Source organism: Colletotrichum truncatum, assembly GCF_014235925.2.
Source record: "Colletotrichum truncatum strain CMES1059 chromosome Unknown Contig_0012, whole genome shotgun sequence".
In the NCBI taxonomy this organism is placed as follows: Eukaryota; Fungi; Ascomycota; class Sordariomycetes; order Glomerellales; family Glomerellaceae; genus Colletotrichum; species Colletotrichum truncatum.
Genome location: NW_027222409.1, coordinates 242,729 through 266,348, shown reverse-complemented (window position 1 = coordinate 266,348; position 23,620 = coordinate 242,729). Strand labels below are relative to the sequence as shown.

General features: G+C 49.3%; 7 protein-coding genes across 7 annotated transcripts; 4 read left to right on the top strand and 3 right to left on the bottom strand.

The window, feature by feature from the left end:
- Positions 1 to 125: 125 nt before the first annotated feature.
- Positions 126 to 2,054, top strand: CTRU02_214894 (siderophore iron transporter; the record flags this gene model as incomplete). The annotated part of the gene is made up of 1 exon (XM_036726593.1): positions 126 to 2,054. One exon carries the CDS (start codon positions 126 to 128, stop codon positions 2,052 to 2,054), a length of 1,929 nt encoding a protein of 642 aa, XP_036581780.1.
- Positions 2,055 to 3,269: 1,215 nt separating this feature from the next.
- Positions 3,270 to 5,444, top strand: CTRU02_214893 (ferric-chelate reductase; the record flags this gene model as incomplete). Its single annotated transcript, XM_070206332.1, has 7 exons — positions 3,270 to 3,434; positions 3,502 to 3,833; positions 3,897 to 4,126; positions 4,173 to 4,234; positions 4,291 to 4,412; positions 4,466 to 5,231; positions 5,256 to 5,444. 7 exons carry the CDS (start codon positions 3,270 to 3,272, stop codon positions 5,442 to 5,444), a joined length of 1,866 nt encoding a protein of 621 aa, XP_070059975.1.
- A 303-nt stretch (positions 5,445 to 5,747) lies between these two features.
- Positions 5,748 to 6,257, bottom strand: CTRU02_214892 (uncharacterized protein; the record flags this gene model as incomplete). The annotated part of the gene is made up of 2 exons (XM_070206331.1): positions 5,748 to 5,920; positions 5,984 to 6,257. 2 exons carry the CDS (start codon positions 6,255 to 6,257, stop codon positions 5,748 to 5,750), a joined length of 447 nt encoding a protein of 148 aa, XP_070059974.1.
- A 2,624-nt stretch (positions 6,258 to 8,881) lies between these two features.
- CTRU02_214891 (arginine deiminase type-3) lies at positions 8,882 to 10,801 on the top strand (the record flags this gene model as incomplete). The annotated part of the gene is made up of 2 exons (XM_036726596.2): positions 8,882 to 8,918; positions 8,973 to 10,801. 2 exons carry the CDS (start codon positions 8,882 to 8,884, stop codon positions 10,799 to 10,801), a joined length of 1,866 nt encoding a protein of 621 aa, XP_036581783.2.
- Positions 10,802 to 11,198: 397 nt separating this feature from the next.
- On the top strand, positions 11,199 to 12,659 carry CTRU02_214890 (uncharacterized protein; the record flags this gene model as incomplete). The annotated part of the gene is made up of 1 exon (XM_036726598.1): positions 11,199 to 12,659. The coding sequence occupies one exon, from the start codon at positions 11,199 to 11,201 to the stop codon at positions 12,657 to 12,659; it is 1,461 nt and encodes a 486-aa protein (XP_036581784.1).
- An 852-nt stretch (positions 12,660 to 13,511) lies between these two features.
- Positions 13,512 to 13,643, bottom strand: CTRU02_214889 (uncharacterized protein; the record flags this gene model as incomplete). The annotated part of the gene is made up of 1 exon (XM_070206330.1): positions 13,512 to 13,643. One exon carries the CDS (start codon positions 13,641 to 13,643, stop codon positions 13,512 to 13,514), a length of 132 nt encoding a protein of 43 aa, XP_070059973.1.
- A 1,810-nt stretch (positions 13,644 to 15,453) lies between these two features.
- CTRU02_214888 (polyketide synthase) lies at positions 15,454 to 23,358 on the bottom strand (the record flags this gene model as incomplete). The annotated part of the gene is made up of 12 exons (XM_036726599.1): positions 15,454 to 16,317; positions 16,366 to 16,846; positions 16,907 to 17,247; positions 17,317 to 17,391; positions 17,445 to 17,522; positions 17,578 to 17,784; positions 17,839 to 21,896; positions 21,966 to 22,089; positions 22,149 to 22,232; positions 22,284 to 22,731; positions 22,785 to 22,902; positions 22,956 to 23,358. The coding sequence occupies 12 exons, from the start codon at positions 23,356 to 23,358 to the stop codon at positions 15,454 to 15,456; spliced, it is 7,281 nt and encodes a 2,426-aa protein (XP_036581786.1).
- Positions 23,359 to 23,620: the final 262 nt, after the last annotated feature.

Sequence of the window (23,620 nt, the reverse complement as noted above, 5' to 3'; positions counted from 1 at the left end):
AGAATTTTCACTGTTCTCTTTTCCTCCTCTTTTTATAACTTCCGCTTCGTTTTCTCCCGTGCTTCCTATCTTGTATTGCCTCAACTTCACTTCGAAGCCTCGGGTACCACGACAAGTCGCCAAACATGTCGAAAAAGGACGTCGACAAGGAGCCACAGGCTTCTGAGGCCCAAATGGCCCCCCCTACTCAGAACACTACATCCCAGCAATTTTTTGAGCCGACCGAGAAGCTCAAACTATCCGTACCCGATGATGAGAGCTCTAAGGAAGCCGGCGTTAGCAGGGTCGAGGCCTTCAACAAGGTTCTCTACCATTCTGGCCGAAAGGGCAAGATTTTGCTCTGGCTGCTTGGTGTTTCCATCGGCCTGACCATGTTTGCCTACGCCCTCGACATGGGTATCACCACTACCATCTTCGGCACTTTAGCCGCCTCAACTTTCAAAAAACATAGCCAGCTGGGAACTGTCAATACTGCGAGTCAAATTATCCGAGCCATCAGCAAGCCTTTCATCGGAAAGCTAGCCGATATCACCTCAAGACCCACCACATACGTCGTGATCCTCGCCTTCTACGCTGTAGGTTTTGCCGTTGCCGCCAGCGCCCACACCTTCGCGGCCTACACTATCGGTATATGCTTCACATCGGTCGGAAAGTCAGGTCTCGATCTTCTCAGCGACATCATTGTTGCGGACTTGACCCCTCTGGAATGGCGTGGCTTCTTTGGTGCGTGTCTATCTCTGCCCTTTATCGTGACAGTGCCCGTCAATGGTTTCATTGCCGAGGGCTTTTACGATGATTGGCGATGGGGTCTGGGCATGTTCTCCATACTCGTACCCGTTCTTCTCGTCCCGGCTATCCTCACCCTTTACGCAATGCAGCGCCGTGGTGAGAAGGCGGGCATGGTCACCATGGCCCACTCCAAAGATGTTCGCACAGGTGTTTCTGAAGCCAGTTCCAAGAATTTAACGTACTGGGCCAAACTTGCGTACAGAGGCCTGGTTGATATCGACATCATCGGTCTTGTCCTCCTTGGCTTCGCCTTCTCCCTGATCCTCTTGCCCATCACCCTGGCAAAGAGTGCTAAAGAAGGATGGAAAAACCCGAGCATGATTGCCATGATCGTCATGGGTTTCGTCATTCTCATCATCTTCATCCTCTTCGAGCATTTCCTCGCTCCTAAGCCCCTGATGACTAAGCGCATTCTGAAGAACCGCGCTTTCATTGCGGGTGTCATTATCCATACTTTCAACCAAATGGCCTCATCTGTCCGCAACACCTACTTTTCATCTTACATCCTCATCATCAAGGAGTGGACCACCTACCAGTGGACCATCTTTTTAGGTATCACTACCATGGGTCTCTGCTTGGTCGGCCCTGTTGTTGGTCTCATTCACCGCACAACTCATCGTTACAAGACCCTCATGATTTTTGGCGCTGCGGCCAAGATACTTGGTTATGGCATACTGATCCAGCCGAGTGGTAAGATGACTCAAGATACTGCCAGGCTTGTGGCAGCACAGCTCATCTTTTGCCTTTCCTCTCTCAACGTAGTTGGTGCTCGTGTTGGTGTCCAGGCATCCGTTCCCCACGACGACGTGGCCTCGATTATTTCCATCATCACCTTATGGTCTACATTGGGATCCAGTATTGGCAGTGCTGTTGCCACAAGCATCTGGACGGAGCAGATGGTCGACCAAATGCACAAGGAGATGCCAGATGTTTCTGATAGTGTTATCACAAAAATCTACGGAAACATCAAGACGCTCAAGACCTACAAGTTCGACGATCCTATTCGTCAGGGCTCTATTCATGCTTACGCCATTGTCAATGGACACATCACTATCGCTTCAATCTGTCTGACCTGCCTTCCTCTCATAGCCTCTTTGTTTATGCCCAATTACTATCTTGGCAAACAACAGAATGCTGCCAACAACAAGGGTCTTGATGGCGAGATCGTCGATGTGCCGGATCAACGAGAAGATAGAGATATAATTGCTTCTCAGCCAGAGACTAAAACGTTCTGGCAAAAGCTGCTTGCCCTTTATCGCAAGTAGATCACAATCGACTTTATGCTTCTCCGCAGTGTTGTTAGCGGAATGGTATATGGGAAAACAGTTTCGAAGATGGATTGGAAAAGGTCAGGGACCTTTAGATTTAACGAACACCGTTCAAAATTAAAAGCTAGGACATAGGTGTCGGCTATTGCATGCCATTCGAACACAAAGTCGTACTGTCAGGCGCTTTGCTTTAATAAATAGTAAATTTTTCTTAGGAGGACACACTTTGTTTAACCTAGTACCACAAAGGGTCCCTTTCAGTATGGTGTGTAATTTTCTAGGTTTCTTTTCAGTAGTGGACTTGTAGGGATCATAACGCGAGTGGTTCTTTGACCTTATCTTGTCTGGGCAAACATGAATAATTACATTGCTGGAGACACTCAGATCGGAAGGAAATGCTGGTAAATTGAACTATGTTGTTTACATGATGGAGACATGGGAGGAAGTATGTCAAATTTGACTGTAGGCTGTTGGCATCCAACACAAATGGATTCTTCAACCAGCGCCAGATATGGCATTCTCTTCCTAGAATAAGGATTTATCAGGACACATGGAGGGCCAACTAGCAAAACAACCCAGGAACTGAACTTTGAACCTTTGATGAATGTTGTAAAGCATATGAAGTCTAATGAGCGGACCGCGTCTCCTCAACTTGAGTAGGATCCGCACCTATGTATCCTACGTCGCAGTAATACAAGGATAGGGTGACCCGGCTATGCATATCCCTACCCCGTGCTACCTGATATGAGCAATTCTGGACTTGAAAAATGGTCACGTGATAACTCTACCCCCACAACCCCCATTATCTGATCATCTGATAAATATTCGTCCACTGGCGATAGTCCAAGTGATCACTCACCATGCCATCCTCTAAGTTGGCCAAGATACTACACCAGAAAACTTCAGCACTCAAATCTACTAAGCAGAATGCGATATTGGCAGTTGGCCAGCACAATAATTTATACCACTCTTCTTGCCTCTAGGCCTGCCCAGGCAGCCGCCCCTACTGTAGACGGCAAATTTTGCGGGAAAGCCTGTCGACAGACATTCCGAACACTACGATTTGCAGATGCCCCCTATGGTGCATTTTTTGCAGTGCAGGAGTGTAGCAGTCGTCTATACCAGCAATCAGTCTATCTCTGTTGGGACATCCACTGCACTAAAGATGTCTGGCTTGCAGAGTCTCAGAGCATGAACGAGACATGCCTAGACATGAGTGGCTCACCTTTTCCGCCACACGACATTGTAGAAGACCTGGATGACGAAAGAATTGCTCGAATTGCTAGGTTTAATGCAACAAGTCCGGAACGTGCTCACCGCCTTGAAGAACTCATGTTGCCATCACAGGCCTACTACGACCTTTGGGGCCGGACGCTAGTAAGTCACTCCTTGGGCTTGAGACACTCTGCTTGAAGAACATCTGGCTTACTGAAAATAAATCCAGGACGCACACGATTATGTCTGGTACTATCACCATTACTACGGCTGGGCGATGGGTGCTTTCTGGGCGGTGGTAGTGGCAATGGGGATCACCAACCGAGCACTCATGCAACGGGAGAACTGTTCAGCGCCGCCATTTATCACACAAAGTCAAAAGCTGTTCTGGATCAAGCGCAACATTTTTACGCGGGCGACGTTTGGTAGGCGCTGCGTGCAGGACTTCGGAGGATGGGGTACTTTGCCTCCACGTGTGCAGACGTTGGCTTTGACTTTGTTCATGCTCATCAACGTACTTTGTACCGTAAAAGGGTACCGAATATTCGAGGGTTATGGATAGTGAGTACATGCAAGAAGTATGAACCTGCCTTTCAACGAGATGCTGATCAAATGGACCCCAAGCTACCCTTCTCGAAAGATGCAAATCCTCCGGCATGTTTCCGACCGAACAGGCATTCTCTCTTTTGCCAACTTTCCCCTGATTTGGTTGTTTGGAATGAGAAACAACCTTGTTATTTGGCTTACAGGGTGGGATTTTAAAACATACAACAACTTTCATCGTTGGATAGGTCGAGTGACGGCTCTACAAGCCATCATTCATTCGATAGGATACACGATTCTCATACTAGAGAGTAAGTCTGATTATTTGTAGCCTGTACTATTACTAATTTCTTTCAGGAGGTGGTTGGGACTACTTCTGGCGGATGTGCAATTTGACCTATTGGTGGACTGGTGAGCTTGTGAGTTAATCCATTCCCTAGAGGGTTCCTCGATTGACAAATTTTCGTTTGATAAGGCCACTATCTTTCTGTGCTTGCTTGTTGCTCTATCGGCGTTTTGGTTCCGGCGCAGGCAATACGAGTGCTTCCTCATAGTTCACATACTGCTTTCGATCTTGATCCTTGTGACAATGCTGGGGTAGGCTTCCAATCGCGTCAAGCAGTGAGATTATGGGCTAACCATATTTCAAGGCATGTCTCAATATTTAGAGGTGATTACGATGCCTTGGTATTTGTTCCGGCCGTCATATGGCTGTTAGACCGCGTGCTTCGAGGAGCTCGGATTATGGCGTTCAGTCCGCGGTTCTGGAATGCATGGGCCCGAATTACCTACAACGAGGACGCCCATATGGTGCGCGTGGTCGTTCCAGTGTCATCGAGTCTTTACGCTATCGAACCGGGGACGTTTTACTACCTCATGGTACTCAACAAGTGGAACTTCTGGGAGAGCCATCCATTCACAGTGGCATCGGTGTTAAGGTCTACTCAACGTAACATGCAGGGTTTGACAGAAAACTCATCTCTGTTGGGCAATGGCTCAATGTCTTTCCTGGAGACGAGAGATGACGCAGAAACATTGGGACAAGAGATGACCTTTTTGATTCGGCCGTATGACAGCTTTACTTCGCGGTTACGAGAGTACGCCGAGAGCCAGCAGCCAAAGCCGGCCACAGTACGTGTGGCTATCGAGGGACCTTATGGAAAGGCTCTGCCATTGGAACAGTTCGACAAAGTGCTTTTTGTCGTTGGGGGCAGTGGAATCGCAGTCCCACTTTCATATCTGGAAAAGCTTACAACGTCTTCCACACGGCCAAGACTCATTGAAATTCACTGGGCAGTACGACAGCTTGCTCTCGCATTTGACGTACTCAAACATGAGTTGAGTGGCGCACTTCACACTGGGCAAGTGAAGACTCATGTCTACGTAACGGGAGTCGATAATATGAGCACAGACGAGGAAGCAATACATCGTCTTGTCGAGTGGAGGACAAAGAGGTTAAACGTTGAGGAAGTTATCAAAGCCGCCTTGATTACCGGAGAGAAAGGCAGTCTCGCGGTAGTCGCAAGCGGGCCGGGCGTGATGGCCGATGAATGTAGATCCGCAGTTGCAGCTAGGATGATACCTTCCCTGCCCCGTATAGAATACTTTGAGGAGAGTTTTCAATGGTAAAGATGGGCAACATGATGGTAAAGGGCAACTAGGAGCGGCTGAAAAGCCTCAACTCGACGTGTTGGCGTAACTGGCTTCCTATTTCGTTCCACATCGCAACATTGTGCTATTCACTTTATATCCATTGCCATATTAACTGAAGGATCTCGATTATTAAATCAAGTACATACTTATTGCTGGTGCTCCCTTCAACAAGTCGACTTCGAAACCAAGAAGACAAACTGTAGCGCCTCCAGAATCCGAGTCAAAGATCTCAAGAAACAAGGCTACGGTTCTCGTTAATCATAACGGGTGAATTGCCCTTCATGCCGTCTCAGTCTGAGCTTTGATGATGCCTGCAGCTTTTCCTGTGAACCCAGCTCCACCACTGAAATCAAAATCAAACTCCTTTGTGCCTCTGATGGTAACACTGCTTCCCAAGAGCTCAACAGTCTGCGACAATGTCACATTCGCAATGGTGTTCGCCTGCCCTAAACCCGAAGTCTTTAGCTCATACTTCTCGTGATAGGTATCAGGCCAAGTCCCTAGAATTGACTTACGGACGTTACCAAAGTCGTATGTAAAACTCGAATCTGAGCACGAAGCAGTTTCGGTCTTATCCCGTGGGTTGTAAAGGTAGCTGCAAGTCACCTCAATAGGTGCGTCGAGCTGGCTGTTGTGATATATCACGTCGACACTGTAAGATGTGTAGCCGCTGACAGGAAAAGTGGCAGATCCGGAGAAGTCCCAGTAGCCATAGTCCGAGCGGGATATGACTGTAGCAGTGGAGGGGGAGGCTACGAGAGCGAGTGCAGAGATAATAAGAAGGCGCATCGTAGTCGATGATGAAGAATTAATTCAAGCAGAGAGTTTATAAGGCTCCAACAACTCAGTATAACATTGTGAGAAGAGATCATCATGAAATATCACGAATAAAATTTCTGCTTCTAGTACTTGTATTTATATTTGTACAACCATCATTGATCGACTTTGCCGCATTGGACTTAGATATCAAGAAGCCAAACTGTAACATAAATCTGCACTTACAGGTATCATTGCAGAGCCGACTTTCCGAAATACGAGAGATTGACTCTGCGTTTACCGTTACGGGACTTCAGCTAGGGTAGCTCCGGTGGGGTGATAATACAGGAACTGCTCCCCCGAACGAAGCTAATGGGCGGCATCCCGTCCGGTAATGCAAGGCACGGAGGCCTTAGCTTAAGATCCATGCTGATTTTATTCTTAGACGCTGAAAATCCTTGATTCGGGGAATGGTTACATTTACTAATGCATTGTCCATGTCTTATAGTACGGTACCCCGCACGCTAACTATGTAATGTTGTCTTAATGCGTTTAATGCATCTGTGGGTTACTACCCCTGAGTTGTTGTTTATTGGTCTCCCTCGTCGGATTCGCCCCGGACTCTTAGGTTATGCGGAATAACCCGATATTATAGAATAGAGATAGTCGATAGTAGCTGCTTTCGCTTTCGCTTTGAGTGGGTTGGATATTCTTTTCATGTAAAACCACGCTTGTTAGAATACTGAGGCTATTAACGCGGTCTATGTCCTCCGTAGATTGGTCTACAAGCAAAAACAGTCGACCGCGGTGCAAATCTTGAGAAAATGGTTGTAGTCCGCTCTCGCATGTTTAGTCGTGTATGAATAAGGAATTCCCCAGACTTTGTGCTTTGTACTTTCTTCTGAACATCTAGTCAGTTTTAATTTGGATACTTCAGTAAGCTCAACGTAAGGCACATAAGAGATAGGCTGAACAGTAGGTAGTTTGTGACAAGTCTGTGAGAGGCAAGCTCGCAATCTACTTGGTCATTTATTGATTCTATCATAGGAGTCTAAGCAACAGAGGAGACATCTTTGCGATAATGTTGCGGCAGTTTCACCATTTGTGCTTCAGAACTATTTAATGTTTGCAGGTCACCTGCCTCTCGTTCCGTAGTCCATTTTCGGAATGGTGCCCTTTCTCATGCGGCTTCTTCAGGCAAGGTCCGTTACAATACTCGGTAATGGCTGAACAGACTTAATGGCTGTGATGCCAGATGGCTGGTCTTGCCTTTGAATTGGGTACACAACATAGTGACTTGAAGCGGCAAAACTCCAGAAAGAGACATAGCACACTTTCAGAGCATGGCTTGGTGAATCATAGGTGCATTGATTGGGAACAATTCTGCTTGGTCGCCTTGCTCTTCAACGTTCGATGAACCAACGACGCATCGCGGTTTGTGCTAACCATCATAGTCTCGGTTTTCAAGGTCATTTAGCTCCTGAAGAACCAAGTCATCGGCCACCTGGGTATGAAGATTGGCATCCATACCTCCTTTTACGCTGTTGTTCTGTTGATATCAACTAAAAGGAATATATCCCATATAGTTTTCCCTTAATTACATCGACAGTCTTTGAGGACTTTGTTGAACTGCTGTGTCAGTCGAATGAGACAGCAAACCAATATGATGTGGAGGTGGAATGTTAGTTGTTGAGTCAAGACTGGACGATATTTGTAGATGAGATGGATTGCTGTCAAGAGAATCAGCATCAGTCTCGTATATAATGTACTCGTAAGGAAGAAGGTTGTTTTCCTGAGATAAGTCAAATAGCCCAGCAGCGCCAAGGCGAATTTTCAGACTCACCGCCGCATGCCGAGAAATACGGCTCCCCTCGAAAAAGAGACCAACATGAACAGAAAGAGAAAACCAACAAATCACCCTGAAGATTGTATCTCTGACGACAGATTTAAGGTGTTCTTCGGGATTCTATGCCGATAACATTGGAGTAAGCTTAACGAGGTAGAGGCTTGTTACATTGGCAAGGAACTTTGGTAAAAACACAACATACAATCATTAGCTAATATTCCACCCAGACAGTCAGGGGTAGTTCGCCCGACTCCAATGCGAGGGCCTTGAATTCCCCTCACGCTAACGCCCGGTATTTGCCCGACCTCTATGCGAAGGCCTCCAATGGTGCACTCATGTCCACGCAGTATCCTTTGCCAACTCCACTTAATCTACACTATGGCCGCACATCAGATAAGAAGCCAAGACTTTTCGGTTGTCGCCCTTCCGATGCCGCAAGAAGGACTCTCTGTTCTTGTACGACATCTATAAGCCGCGCAAACGAGTACGTCATGAGGAGGTAAATATTGATCTTGGGAGTGGCAGTGCGAGTGATATTGCTGCCGATTCCATCTGTCTGCATCAAAATTCCGACCTCAAAAGCCTAATGCAGAAAGCCCACAAGATGGCATACTGCGAAAAAAGCTATTCGGAGTAAATTGATATTTTAATACATATCCTATAAAACTACATCAAGTGTATAGAGTTGACAATAGATTTTCTGCCGAAGATAAGGATTATTCTCTTCTGAAGTCTTTCCTTCTTTAATCATAACTGTCAATGTCTATGAGCCGGAGCTATTCACCCCTAGTCAAAGCCGAAAGAAGCCACCATGCGTTGTAATCATCAGGTGTTGGTACCCATCATTGGTAAGTTTTATAAGATGCAAGTATCACAGTGAGCGATCAGCTAAGACGTATCAGCACTCATCCATCTCTCCCATGCTTTGGAGGCAACTATTCTAGCGGACACGAACCGCGATGGGAAGATTGACATCCAAACCGATGCGGAAGGAAAAGACTTTTGGTCTAAGGACAGAGGCGCACTATTCTTGCCCAATATCGGTGATTCTAGTCAGCGGTGCTCAGGAGAAATTCGTCGTATGCGAGACATTTTCGAAGCAACATACAACATTACTCAACTTGACGCCATCAACGCCTTTGTCGACACGTGTAATGATGCTTCCGACAACATCCAGCGCAATCCTAAGTACCTTGCACCTCTTCAGGTTTTGCCGAACAGCGAGTTGAGTTCCTCTGCCACCGGATCGATTCGCGTCAGCAGCTGTGCGGCTGCGAAGAAGGTTCGAATTTTCCAGAAAGACGGCAGCAACTGGAAGTATATCGGTGCAAACCACACCTTTACAGCGGACGAGCTCAAAGTTGGCCTGGATCTTGGCATCGACTCTCGTGATGTCCGCAGACCAGATGCGTGGGACGGCAATGTCGTTGTTCATCTTACCGTATCAGATGGGGCTGATGCTGCGACTGATTCAGTAGCACTCCGCGTGGCTCCAGTCCTGACACACCACCACGCCCAGCCAGTATCAAAGGCTTTCACAGTGGCTGTGAATTATGACATTTCTCAAGTTCAATTTGTTGCGGACTTTAAAAACAATGTTGCGGATGCGGGCATTGATGAGCCTGTCTTCGTATTCAGCGGGTTTGACAGGTGGGCACAGGATTTCTTTGAACCAGGTTATGCAAGCATACCAGGGCCTGATGGTCCTGTGGTCATTCGTGTCATGATAAGGTCAGCTCAAAAATACCGCGACTCAGGTTTGAACGTTTTTGAGCACCTCCGATCGGACACCGTTGGAGCTATCCAACAGATGTCCCAAGGGGGTACCATCGATTCCCTTGGTAACCTGGAAACAATCCCTCCATACACTCATAATGGAAACGCATATCCCGCAGGTCGAATCATCATGGGACAGTGGGATGGAGTTCACCCCTTCATGTTCGACCTTTTGGAGGCTCAAGAGGTTCAGGCACCAATAGCGCTCGATACTTCTTGGCTAGCTGTCGGACATGTGGATGAGTTCGTCCAATTTCTTCCTGCGCACAACCAGCGTGGATGGGTTATGATGGTCGACGACCCCCTTGCAGGGCTTGAGATCCTCCAGAAGGCGGCTCGTAATGGACACGGTGGTGAACGAGCTGTTTCGCGCCCCAAAATGGCAACGGATGCCGCAGGGTCTTGTCTTCCCGAGCACACCGTCGATGAAGTTTTGAATCTCAGCGACTTCGCAGCCATCAATCGGAGGGCCGCCGAGCGTATCGAACACAACATTGAAATCCTCAAGAACGAGACTGGCATCACTGATGACGAGATATTCCGTGTCCCGTCCCTCTTCTACTACGAAGATCAACCCGTATTCGCATGTACCGATGGCGCCTTGAAGCTAAACGGAGGACCCTCTGTGAAAGCCCTGTCGATACTGGAGGCTGCACAACCGTTATCAAAACAAGGGATCAGACGCCGCCAGACATCATTTGGAACTCAAGTCGTGGCGTTTTATCCAGGTACCATCAACAGTGTCGTTTTGACCGACTCTTTGATTCTCGCCCCTAATCCCTGGGGCCCCATAGTAGACGGTGTCGACATCCTTGCTGAGGCGGTCTCTTCGGTGTATGCCAAAGCTCAGTTCAACGTGACATACCAGGATGACTGGTTTTCTTATCACTTGTTGATGGGCGAGATTCACTGCGGCTCCAATACATGGCGGGACACTAGCGCAACTTGGTGGTGAACTATGAGAAAGTACAGTAGTTTCTAAGAGCTACAATTTTTGCACCAATTATAATAACTGGGGTCTGAGCCGCTAAGATCTTTCAATACCAAAGTATACCCCATCAAGAAATCTGTCCATGGCTTCAATCGGTTGCTGAGAGACGACACAAATGTGTTACCAGCCGCATATGGATCCAATGTGTCCCCCAAAGTTCCTAGTTAAGGAAGATCGGGTTAGACAACAACTCGCACAATCTCATTTTGATTGGCTGAGGCCCCACACACTATTTGCTGTAGCCTAATTGCGGTTGATGGGATATGATCAAGATTTCTACCCTAGTTTAGCTTTTGCTCATTCGTACCTTAGCCTGTGATTGTTTCCTAGATAATTCAACACCAAGACAAGCCTACCTGCGATGACAGAATCGTGGAACACGGGCTCCAACTTCGGGTCTCGAGAGGGGGATTGGCCCGAAGTAGATGTAGACTCCGATGAGGAGGGTACTGAGGCTATGCGTCGTGCCGAAGCTGCTATGCACGCCACCATCGAGCGCTCCATCCCGCAACGGAACCAGCACCCAACCCACGAGGCTATCCCAGAGTCACTTTATATCAAAGCCGAAAAGCACCAGGACCAGCTCACGTTGGAGGAACGTCAGCGCTTACTCAGCCGCGGCGACGTAGTGGGCAAGGCGCTGGCCTACCCTGATTCCCTTACCATCGATGAGATACATGAGGTTCTCCTCTGGCCGCCAGTGGATGTAGTTCACGCCAATATCCAGCAAGCCACATGCGGAACGCTCAGCACGCCTCGTGAGCTATACGCCAAGGCCAAGGATGCCCTAGACCGCGGTCAATTTGACACGATGCTTAACGATTGCGAGATTGCCCTGCTCTCACGTAGTTTCCACCCCGTGGACGACCCAAGCTTTTCTCCTGGAACAATCATGGAAGCTCTTGGAGAACCAGGAAATGGAAAAGCCCTGGCACTGATGTCGGAACGGATGGGGCTAGCTGTGGACGTTCTTCAGGCTGCCATGATACGCCAGATGCGGACCAGTACGCCGATGTCTCTTTTGCTTGGTTTCAGTTCCGCTGCCGGGCCATCTTTATCAATGCCGATCCCGAGAGTCTCCTCTGCAGAGCCACTACAAGACCGATTGAGACATAGACACGAATTTCAATCACTTAACAGGGTCAACGCCATAGGGTATCCTGAACATCAAAGCAACCACAACAATGTAACAGACGATGGGACCACCTTTCCACAAACAACCTCAGTTCCGTTTCCCTCTTCAAACGGATTTCCCCCCGCCAGCTTCCAATCAGCGTCTCCGTCATTATTACTGCCTACATCATGGCCTGCAGCGCCTCCTCCCTCACGCGTCGACCTCTTTGGTGCTGGACCTTGGCCACCGATGGCCACGCCATGCGATCCCATCGCCCTCTTCCGAGATGCCACGCAGCTCTTAGGCTACGACGTTTCCCCAGGGTGGTCTACCCTGACTGAAGACCAGAAAGAAGTATATCGCGGTCGGTCAGAGACGCTCCGCCGCGAAGCTTGGGCTGAACACAACGCGGCCCTGGCCCGGCAAACACCGACTATCACTATTTCCAGCAGAGAAGAGGGACAATCCCCGCGACAGCTACACCAAAGAAACTTTAGCAGGGGAGAAAGACTGCCTGGGGTACCCCGTAGACCAGCTCTTATTACAGGGCTCAGGGTGTTTCATGCTGAGCTGGGGCTGGGGATGGATTTCCAAGACGTTCTGAGAAGGTGGGAGGGCTTGGCTGAGGAACAAAAGGTGGCGTACGACGGCATGGCTGCAAGGGATAATGCTGCTAACTGGGCGGCGTACCAGCAGGGAATGAGTTGATAGCCACATGGTGCATAGATGCATGAGTATCAACGGACTTCAAAGATGAATTAGGAAAAGACTTCCAGGGATACAAAACGAATAGACTGTGTACTTAATTTGTATATCTTCATGCCTACACCTGAAATGTGTTTATGTGAGACTTTTGGGCCCCTTTGTTGTCATCCTTCTGGCCCTGGGAGGTGGCATGAATCCTTCATCACAGATGAAAAGCGTTACGAACAGAAATCAACACTTATTGGGGTTTTACTTAGTAAATGTCAACATTGAGGCGTATGATTTTCCAAATCTCCATAGTTGAGCGGCCAGTCAACCATCTGAAGCATTGAAGAGAACCGTCAGTTTAATGGCTCGACAAAACATTATGGGAAAATGTTTTAGCTCTTTAGCGAGAGTCAAATGTTGCTAGGGTACTTTTTATTAGCTAGTGCCAGGAGTCTGGCAATATGATGGGCCTAGAAGCCAAAGTTGTTAGCACGAGGACGAGGATGAAATTACGAGGCGAAGAAGCATGCTGTAAAAATCACTTTTTGATTATGCTCGCTTCTAAATTCATGTGCGTTTTTGCCACCGGTATGTCTCGACATCGTCATCACAAACTAAGTCATTAATTGCTGGATGCAGGACTCTTCGACTTGGCGCCGGAATGTATCCGGGTATCTCCTTCATCGTCGTCGCCATTGCATGTCTTACGTGCCTTGGCGTGTAAATCCGCCCCCGCCTCTAGCAGCATCCATACCGCGGGTTCAAAGTCCTTCTCGACGGCAATGTGCAGCGCTGTCCAGCCGAGCTCATCGTAAGCGTCTAGCCCGTGCTCCCAGTTCCGCTGCGAGTAAAACTCGAGCAGCAACTTTAGTACAGCTTCGTGGCCCCCAAGCACAGCCCAGTGCAGCGCTGAACGCTGGCGCCGGTCAAGGTCGCTGATACGCGCTCCCTTGGCGAGTAACATCCTGGCAACGGGCTCGTGACCGTCAATGGCTGCATGTATCAGTGCGGTACGGCCGTCGCTGTCCTTCTCGTTGCAATCGATATCCCGCTCTATGAGCGCGCGGACGATTCGCTCATGGCCTCTACGAGCGGCGATGTGGAGAGTGCTCAGCCAGCCGCGGTCATGGACTGGCGCATGGCTGTCGTCAGACGATGGTGACGCATGAGCCGGGGCCCCGCCGCCGGTGCCGGGCGTTGAGACGGAGGAGGACGACGGCGGATTTTGCGGCGGAGCGGGGCTTCCCCCGTTACTGGATCCGCCGCTCTGATAATGTGGGTTCAGCTGGTGGCTCCTCGCCTCATGACCACGGGACGGCCCGAGACTGCTGGCTTGTGTTAGCTGCGTTGTATGTAGCTGCTGAACGTCAGGATGACCAGGGCCCAACCCTGGGCTGTTACGAGGGCCGCCTGAGCTTAGGTTGAGAAAGCAATCCACATCAACATGGTTGGCCTGCGATGGACGAGGCGAGCCGAAATCCAGTGGCGGATCGAAACTAGAAGAATAGCTGGATAATGAATTGTTACCGCCGGTTGTAAAGCTTTCTATGAAGCTAAACTCGCCAAGCCCGGGACTGCCGCTGCCGCTTGAAGACCCTCCATTGTGGCCGGGTGTGAAAAAGGGCGTACTTCGAGGCTGGCTTTGCACAGACGCTGGTTGATGGAAGAATTGGGGGATAGATATTGCTGCGCTGGGCGACACATGGGGTTGATGTTGTTGGAATTCCAGAGTTGTTGCCATCGGCCTCGACGGCGGTTGGCCGACGTTGGTTTGAGCGATCCCTACCTGTTGCTCATCTGCTGCCCTTGTTTGATTGGATGCCTCAGCCCGAGCTTCTGGACACATTGATAATGATTAGAATGATGATTACTACCCGTATTCCGGATGAGGACAGGGATGCTTCATCTTGGCGGTCACTTACGCCGAAACTTGCGTTGCGCCATACGATTCTGCAACCTGCGCCGGTTGGTCCGATCGTTCTCTAGATCGATGTGAAGCTCCATTTTGGTCACAGGACAGGCTTCGTGGAAGGATTACTTGGTCAGCAAAAGTTGAGAGGATATAATAAAAGGGGACTGGATCAGGATGGCACCTTTAAAGCGCCATACCCTTGTTGTCTCTTTACGGTTAGTCAACACGGCAAGATACGGCAGGCGAGAGGATCCTGTATACCCGTCCAATGAGTGATGGGATTCCCACAATCTGCCCTGCAACCGCGCCGGCCTGGACCAGGCTTCGCTGTTTACACGTGTCTCCTCACCAGAATGACAGGGATCTTGTCCAATCGCTTAGGGTCCGTTAGTATGTATTCTTGCGCCATAGGCTCTCGCGGGCGCGCAATAGGATAGCGTCTTAGCCCTTGTCGTTATCAACGCATTTTTGAGGATTGGTGACTTGAGGCAACAGCTGAGACATCGGAAGACTCATTTGAGCTTCTTTACCAGTCATACAGTCACCGTAAATATGAAGCTATATCCAAATAAACATTTCAGTAGCAAGGCCGCGGCGAAGCCAGGTTTATATCTCGAACACCACGAGACTTGGAGCGAATTGCCAAAAGTACTTTATGATTTAATTAGAGAAACTAGCTTTCGTAAAGAGTTGTTGTCGTTTAAATGCAACCTGATAATGTTTTTTTTTATTTTTATCTTGAAACCAATTGAAAGGGAGAATCTCAACCACAAGTAATAAATGTTCTCCCAGCAAAATGCAAATATGCAGTAAGCAAATGATCACTAACAAACGGACAGATTCATCCGCAACGGCCAAGAAGTAAACAAGATACCCAGTTTAAAGAGTTCCGTTATGTTAAGAGCTGGTCGCAACATTCTGTGTCAGCTTCGTCACCAGCTTATCGCCTAACGCATTCAGAGAGCTAGCGTTGGTGATGTCAAGCGTTGTCAGTTCAGCGCCAAGCTCCAACCGAATCCAGTTGCGCAGCTCGACCGCCGCCAGAGAGTCCAGACCGAAAGCCATGAGTGGCTTGGCGGGTTCGATTTCCGACTCTAGGCGCAGGATTTTGGCGAGCTGCGCCGCAACCACCTCCACACCAATCTTTACCACTGCGGCCCTGTCAGAGCCTGACTTGAGCAGAGTGTGGAATGCGCGCACGTTCTCGTCGCCCTGCTTTCCGGCACCGCCTTCTTTGCCGTCGGACCCGGCCCCGGTGTTCTGGAACAAGTAGCCGAAGCGGGCATCCCGAGTAAGGTCCGAGTCTTCCGGCAGCGGGAATCCGATGCCCGTAATCAGTTGCGCCACGCTGTCGGCGTTGATTGGTTCCGAAGCCTGGTCTTGCTGCAGGATCGAGTAGCTGAGAATCTTGCGAAGAGTGCCTTCAGTAATGGGCGTCCACTGCCTGGTGTCGAACCTGGCCTCGAAACCCTCCTGCTCAGCCACGTAACCCACGTCTTGGATAAGACCTAAGTCGACGGAATTAGCCTTGAGACCGAGAGAGCGTCTATAATCGGCAAAGGCGTCGAGGAATGTGTTGCCTGCCGCGTAGTTGGCCTGTCCCTTATTTCCTACGATGCCAGAGATACTTGAGAGCAAAGTGAAGAAATCAAGGGGTTGAGGCTGCTCCTCAGAAACCCGGTGAAGGTTCCAAGTGCCAGTGAACTTGGCATGGATAGCGGTGTGGTAGTCATCGAGACTCATGGTCTCGTATGGCTTGTCCTGGTATTGTTCAGCATTAAGATCGCAAACACTATATGATGCACTTACCCTTAATACCATGGCGCCCTGAATAATACCGGCGACCCGAGGCGACGCCTCATTGAAGACTTCGCGAAGGAAGACAATATCTGCGACATCACCCTTGGCTTCAACAACCTCGCATCCATAAGCGAGACAGTTTTTCACTGCCTTTTGCGAAGCGACGTCAGCGGTGCCGCTGCGGCTGACCACAATAATGTGTTTGGCTCCGTGTCGTGCAAGATGAATGGCCAACGATCCACACAGGCCCTTAAGACCGCCTACGATGACATATGAAGCGTCGGCCCGTAGAATTAGCTTCTGAGTTGCTGGCCTGATGGGGACCTGGACATCCTTCTTGTCTCCGTCCGATATGACCACCTTCCCAATGTGCCGACCACTTCGAATGTACGCCAGCGCGGCTGGCACGGCGTCAAATCCGAATGTGGTAATAGGGTGAATAGGCTTGATGTGGCCTTCATTGACAAGAACAAAAATCTCATCAAGAAGTCTGCAAATAGCGTTAATATTTTACGATGTTATACTAAGAATGAACAAGGGGTATACATACCTCGAAATCAGTGGATCTGTGATATCTTGCGTGTAGGAGAAATCCATGGCCCTGAACGATGCATTGCGGTCAAATGGCTCCATGGATAGTGCGTTACGGTCAACAATGTCTTTCTTTCCGATCTCAACCATGGTTCCGCCATCGGCAATGATTCTCCATGAGGCATCTAGCAATTCTCCGGTGAGAGAGTTGATGATTACGTCAACGCCACGGCCTTCGGTCGCGACCAGGATCTCCTTTGCAAATTTCGTGTTGCGAGAAGAGAACATGCGAGTTCGAGGAATGCCGTAGTTGTCCTCGAGGAACTTGCGCTTTTCTTCTGTGCCAACAGTGACGTAGATCTGTGTTTTGGTTAGCGCACACTATTCATGCATGGAGCTTTATGGCGGGAGTAAGTTTTGAAAACAAACCTCTGCTTTCTTGTACTGGGCTAGTTGGATGCATGCAATGCCAACGCCGCCAGATGCCGAGTGGATCAGTACGGACTGTGGTTGTTAGCTTGTTGTTCTCTACCGTGTGAATGACGACCATCTCTTACTTGTCCTTCTTTCAAGTTTGCAATGTCAAACAAAGAGTAGATAGAGCACAGGTATACCGAGGGAATGGTTGCCGCATCCTAAAAGATTATCAGTCTCGCATGCTCTGATATGCATCAGGATCAAACAACTGACCTCAAAGCTCATCCAGTCAGGAATTGTGTGAGCTCGGCCGACGGGAACCTGAAGGCGATTGGCGTAACTTCCACCGTTCAAGAAGCAAACACGGTCGCCAATCTTGAATTTGCTCACGCCTGGTCCAAGTCTCTTGACAACGCCAGCTGCCTCGTAACCAATAGTGTACTCGTTCTCAGGCACAATTCCCATGGCCACCGCAACATCCTATAAGAGAGTCAATTAAGAACTGTTTGAAGCATCACAAAGTGCTTAGCTTACCTTGAAGTTGACACCGACAGCGAATACTTCGACCTCAACTCTGCCCTCTTCCACGGAAACCTCGCCAACGGCTGTCTCGTTCCAAGTCAGGCTCTGGAATGTTCCGACACGCTCGGATCTCAGTTGCACGGCTGCCTCGGTTTCGTGAAGGTTCTTCAGTGTGGTATCGGCGCCCTCTTTTTCAGCACGCTTGAACTCATTCACCTTGTAATCCTGTACGATTCTATGAACATAGAGAATACCATCACGTTCGGTGAACTCGGTTTCGACTGCTTCTTTGGAGCTAGGTTTGCCACTGGCTTGGGTGGCCCGCAGGACGGAGTCGATAGCCCACGTGGTAGTTGACCCGGTGCTCGATTCCACATCGAGGACAGTGAGGTTGACGCTAGCGTCTTCTCTCCGAGCCACGCGGAAGAGGCCGTGAGCCAGAGCAGAGCTTGGGTTGGTCACCTTTAGCTGTGATCCCTGAGTCACCCAAAGGATCTTGTTTCCGGCACTGATTAGTGCTTTCAAGGTATCCCATTGGGAGTCGTTAATCTGCGTTAGGACAGGAGCATAAAGCTCGTCTAAAATCAGAACAGAAGCACCTGAAGGTACATTGTCGACAGAAATAGAACTTGTTTGTTCGACGAGATGCCAACCTGAAGCCTCTAGCTTGCCCTTTAGCGACAGCTCCAGTGTTGGAGTGTTTGAAGAAAGACGAAGAACATAGAGACTGTCGGCGAGCTGTTGGCTGCTGACAGTTGACTCTGGGTTATAAAGCGTCCAGTTAGCGCCATGGAGTTTCGAAAGGAGGCCAGATAGTTTCACGGTAGCTTGAGAGGGAACAGCATCAAGTAGACGTTGAACTGCTGCGCCTGAAATCTCTTCCTGCTCGGAAGATTGTTTTTTGACCTCAATATCTTCGTTTGGCGTAGAAACATCCGTGAACGGAGTCTCAGGAGAGAGTTCTGATCCAGCTGATTCAGAAGGAGTTCCGGGTGTGATTGGAGTGTCTGCGTTCTCTGGTGTAACGGATCGAGGAGAGGAAGCAGTAGTCACTATTTTGTTGTCGTTCTGAACCACCAAGACGTACCCATCATTTGAGACACGTGTTTTGAGTTTATCAATCAACTGTTGGAAGCCTGCGGAAGAGGAATTAGAAACCTTCACAACGGCCAAGTCGTACGCAGCATCCTGAGGCAACCCAAGGTCTTCGCTTTCGAAGTTGACCAGAAGAAACGATGAGTTTCTTTTGTCTTCATGTTGTGTTTGAACACCAACAAGGAGCTTTGCATCAGCTGAGGCAAAGTCGTAGTGCGAGTAGGCGGCTCTGGCCGCTTGATCTTCGACTTCAAACCAGGTTGACAAAGAGTCGTTGCTGTTGAAATCAATCTCAAGCACACGCAAGGTAGGTTTCTTGTGCCCGACCAAGTCAATGATCGTGTTGAAACTAGTTTCAGAGCCCAGGTGAGCCAAGCCTTCTTGCAAGAGGAACGTTACATCCGGCTTCCAGCTGATACGATCGAACACGTGAGCATCCGGCTTGGGAATCACGTCCAGCTTCGCAAACCGAAGGCCTTGCATTTGCATAAGCAAAGAGCCGGTCTCCGGATCATAAACAGAGCAGTTTGCAAAATAGCTCTTTGCTTCTTCAAGGCGACCACGGCCGGAATACGTAGAGCTTGCAAGTGATAGGCCTTCCTTGAGACCCTTGTTGACCTTGTTGATCACCAAATCGTCGATGATTGATGGCACCAAGACAGAGTTTAGAGAGCTATGCTCTCCAGCCCATAGAGATGGTGTAACCGTCTGGAAGCATCCGTCTAAAGAAGCTGGGTGAATGGGGTAGTAAGACTGAGGCGACCACTTGGACTTCGGCTCATCAAGAGCAACTAAGCTGCGACCGCGTCTTTGACCGCTCAAAGACTCGACCTTCTTGACCTTCTGGAAATCAGGCCCAAATCCGTATCCGATATTTGTCTGTGCCTTGTACCAGATCTTGGCAGACGTTGGAAATTCGAGAGGACGGCGTTCTGCCTCAGAAAGAGGCTCGTCAACAGGATCTTGTACTCGGATCAAACCAGTACAATGTTCGATGAAAACATCTCCCGTATTTGTAGAGACACGGAACTCATGCCAGTCCTTGCTTCCCGGCTGCTGGGTCAATGACAACGTGATTGCCGCTTCTACGCCTTCTTCCAACACTAGTGCTTTGTCGAACCGGACGTTTCTGAACCTGTATGACAGGTCATTCGGTGCACTTATGATGACATCCTCAGGGGCTGTGGCTCTAGTCTTTTGGTAAAGTGCTTCCACGGCCATAGTTATGAAGCCAGAACCTGGGAGTAGAATGTCGTCTCCCATCTTATGGTCCTTCAACCAAGGCACGTCGGCGATATCCAGTAGCTTGCGCCATGTAGGAGATCTCCATGTAGTGCCAAGAACCTTGCTTCCAAGTAGATCGTGGTTTACATACTGCTTGAATCTCCAGTCTTTGCTTGCCGCATTCTCATGCCAGTACTTAACCGAGTGGTTCCACACGTAGTTGGGAAGGTCGATGATGGTGTTTGGAAGGTTTCCGGCCTCCGGCTCATCAAGAGCGTAGCCGTTGACCTTTGCCAGACTGACAGACCCTCCAGCGACGAAAAGGCGTCCAGCAAGGTCGAAAAGGGTCTTTCCAGCATTGGCACCACGCGACCATGCGGCAAAGGACGAGACTTCGGAGCCGTTAGGGAGAGACTTCAAGATCTGCGAGACTGGCCCGCCTAGAGCGCCTGACGGACCAATCTCAATTACAAAATTGGGACTATTCTCTCCAGAAAGCATTTCTTTGGCGGCTTCACTGAACTTGACAGGTGAGATCATGTTGGCCTTCCAGTAGGCGCCATCCGCGGTGGTGTCCTTTTTTCTCCCGGTAACAGAGGAGAACATGGATACTTTGGATGATCCTTCCAGCGAGGCGAAGTTTGCTGACAAGAGTTTCTCATACTCGTCGCCAATGACTCCCATAAGAGGCGAATGGTAAGCCAGATCAACTTGAAGAAGACGAGCAAAGTGACCGTCTGCCTTTAATTCTGCGGCCAAGGACTCGAGAGGAGCTCGCTTGCCAGATACTGTCAAGCTGCTTGGGCTGTTGAAGCACGCAATCCAAGCCTCATCTGCATACTTCTCCAAATAAGGCGAAAGCGCTTCAACACCAACGCCCACGGCCAGCATGCCAACGTCTCTCTCAGCTTCCTGTTGGCGATTCAACGCTGCCCTGCCACGATAGAAGGAGGCTTTGATGGCACCCGCTCGATCGAGGAAGCCAGCGGCATAGGCGGCAGCAATTTCACCGGAGGAGTGGCCAACAACGCTCTCTGGGGTAATTCCCCAGCTTTCTAGCACCGCTATAAGGCAAAGCTGGAGAGCAGTAACAAGAGGCTGCGAGAATTCGGGCTGACGTAGGTGTTCTGGAGATCGTGACTCAGTCAACTCATTGATGAGTGACCATTGAGGGGACTCTGGGAGACTCTGAAGGACAGCTTCAAGCTCTTCCAAGATACTGCGAGTCCAAGGGAAATACGTGAGAAGGTCCTTGCCCATCTGAGGCCACTGAGCACCCTGGCCGGTGAAGACAAAACCGATACGCGGGGTCTGCGAACTCTTCTTCCCGACAGTGAATGCATTCTCGTCCAAGTCCGTGAGGCTTCGCGTTGTGAGGAAGGCCCGATGCCAGAGTTGCGATCTTCGCTCTGAAAGGGTGTATGCAAGATCGGGAAGGCTAACCTTCACACGTGGGTTGATCAGATGGTTGCTGAGTGCCTTGATATTAGCACGCAACGACGCACCATCATTGGCGGAGACTACCAAAGTGTACGGGCCTTCTGAGTCGTCGTCATCCAAAGAGAAATCGTCATCATCAGAGAGAAATGACGAGATGTGACGCGGGCCGCCGGGAATGCTTTGCTGTTCCAGGATCAAATGAGCATTTGAACCTCCGTATCCGAATGAGTTGATACTGGCTCTGCGAGGGGCCCCTACAGGCCACGGCAAAGCTGTGCGAGAGGCCTTCACCTTCAAGCCGGCGAAGTCAACTACATTTAATTGATTGATTAGCATATTAACTTTACCAAGGCCATTCTTTTAGCACTATATTTGCTTACTCTTCGGGCTTGGAGTCTCAAACGTGGGATTGCCAGGAATTATTCCAGACTCAGTGGCCAAGACAGCCTTGATGAGACCGGAAATACCAGCCGAGGGTTCGGCGTGGCCGACGTTGCTCTTGATCTAGATTAGGTTGTTTCAGTTTTTTGTTCACAAGCTTACATGAATGGGGAACTACTGACTGATCCAATGATAAGTGGCTTGTCAGCGGGACGAGTTGCTGCGAAAACGGACGCCGCACCCTTGACCTCAGTAGGGTCACCAGCCTACAAGAACAGTTAGCCCTATTAACAAAATTAAATAAACAACAGCCTTACTTGTGTTCCAGTGCCGTGGCATTCAAGATAAGCCGTGTCATTAAAGTTTGTGATGCCGGCACTGGCGTAAGCAGCTCGAATGGCCGCTGCTTGGGCTTCGGCGCTAGGGCTGGCAATGCCTGGTGTTCTGCCATCGCTGTTGGTAGAAGACCCCAGAATTACAGCCCTGATGGGATCCCTGTCTCTGATGGCATCCGAAAGCCTCTTGATGATGACAGCACTAACTGCCTCTGCCTTGACGTATCCGTCGGCAGAGATATCGAAGGTGTGGCAAAGACCTGTGGGTGAATGGGCATGACCAACACCGCCAATGTCCATAACATGCTCTGGATTGAGATATAAGTTGCTTGTTGCGATGATTGCAGCATTGATCTCTCGTGTCTGCAGATAACGGCTGGCAACATCGATGCCGACCAAGCTTCCTGAGCAGGCAGTATCGATAGTCATGCTAGAAGATTTTAAGTAAATGAAATCAAATGAGACAGGCAACGGATTTCGTACCTAGGTCCTTTGATATTCAAAAAGTGACTCAACCTGTTGGCCATGATTGAGCGGCCAACTCCAACAGTGATAGCTGCTGGCCTATCCTCTGGATCTCTTGCTTGCATGTCGCCGTAATCTGAAGGTATACAATGAGTGATGTACTATGTCTTTGGTATCAGCCGATCTCACCTGATGCATAAGATCCGACGAAGCAGCCAACTGATGCTCCGTCAAGACTCTCCAAGGGAATGCCGGCATTCTCAAGGCCTTCGTAAACAACCTCGAGCATCTGGCGCTGGTTTGGGTCCATAGAAATGGCTTCTGTTCTTGAAATTTCAAAAAAAGAGGCATCAAAGTCAGCCGGATCGATATCTTCGAGGAACATACCACCAAGAGGTCTCATGGTGCGTGGTTTTTGGGAGCCATCCCAGTGACCTTCCAAGTTGAACCTGGATTTTGGTACTTTGTTTGACGCAATTCCTCCTCTCTTGAGAAATTCCCATAGTTTGTGGGGGTTGGTGTTGCCGCCTGGGAGTCGGCAAGCAAGGCCGACAATTGCCAGAGGCTCTTTGGACTGATGTGTTACTGACATTGTGTCCTAGTTGAGTTGGTAAAGACAAAGGTACCAATTATGAGAGTAATAAAACAGATTTCAAACTTTATGTCTTTTCTGATGAAGCTGAGTAACTTGATTCTGAATCAACTTGATATTGAGTTGACTTGAGATCATATTCAGCGATAATACTTGGGAATGTCAACTCATATATCCTCCAGTACCCGTATACCTCTTATCGCTGTTTAACTCACGTTCCCGGAGACGTACTCTTTGCTGTCGGAACGATGACTCCATTGAA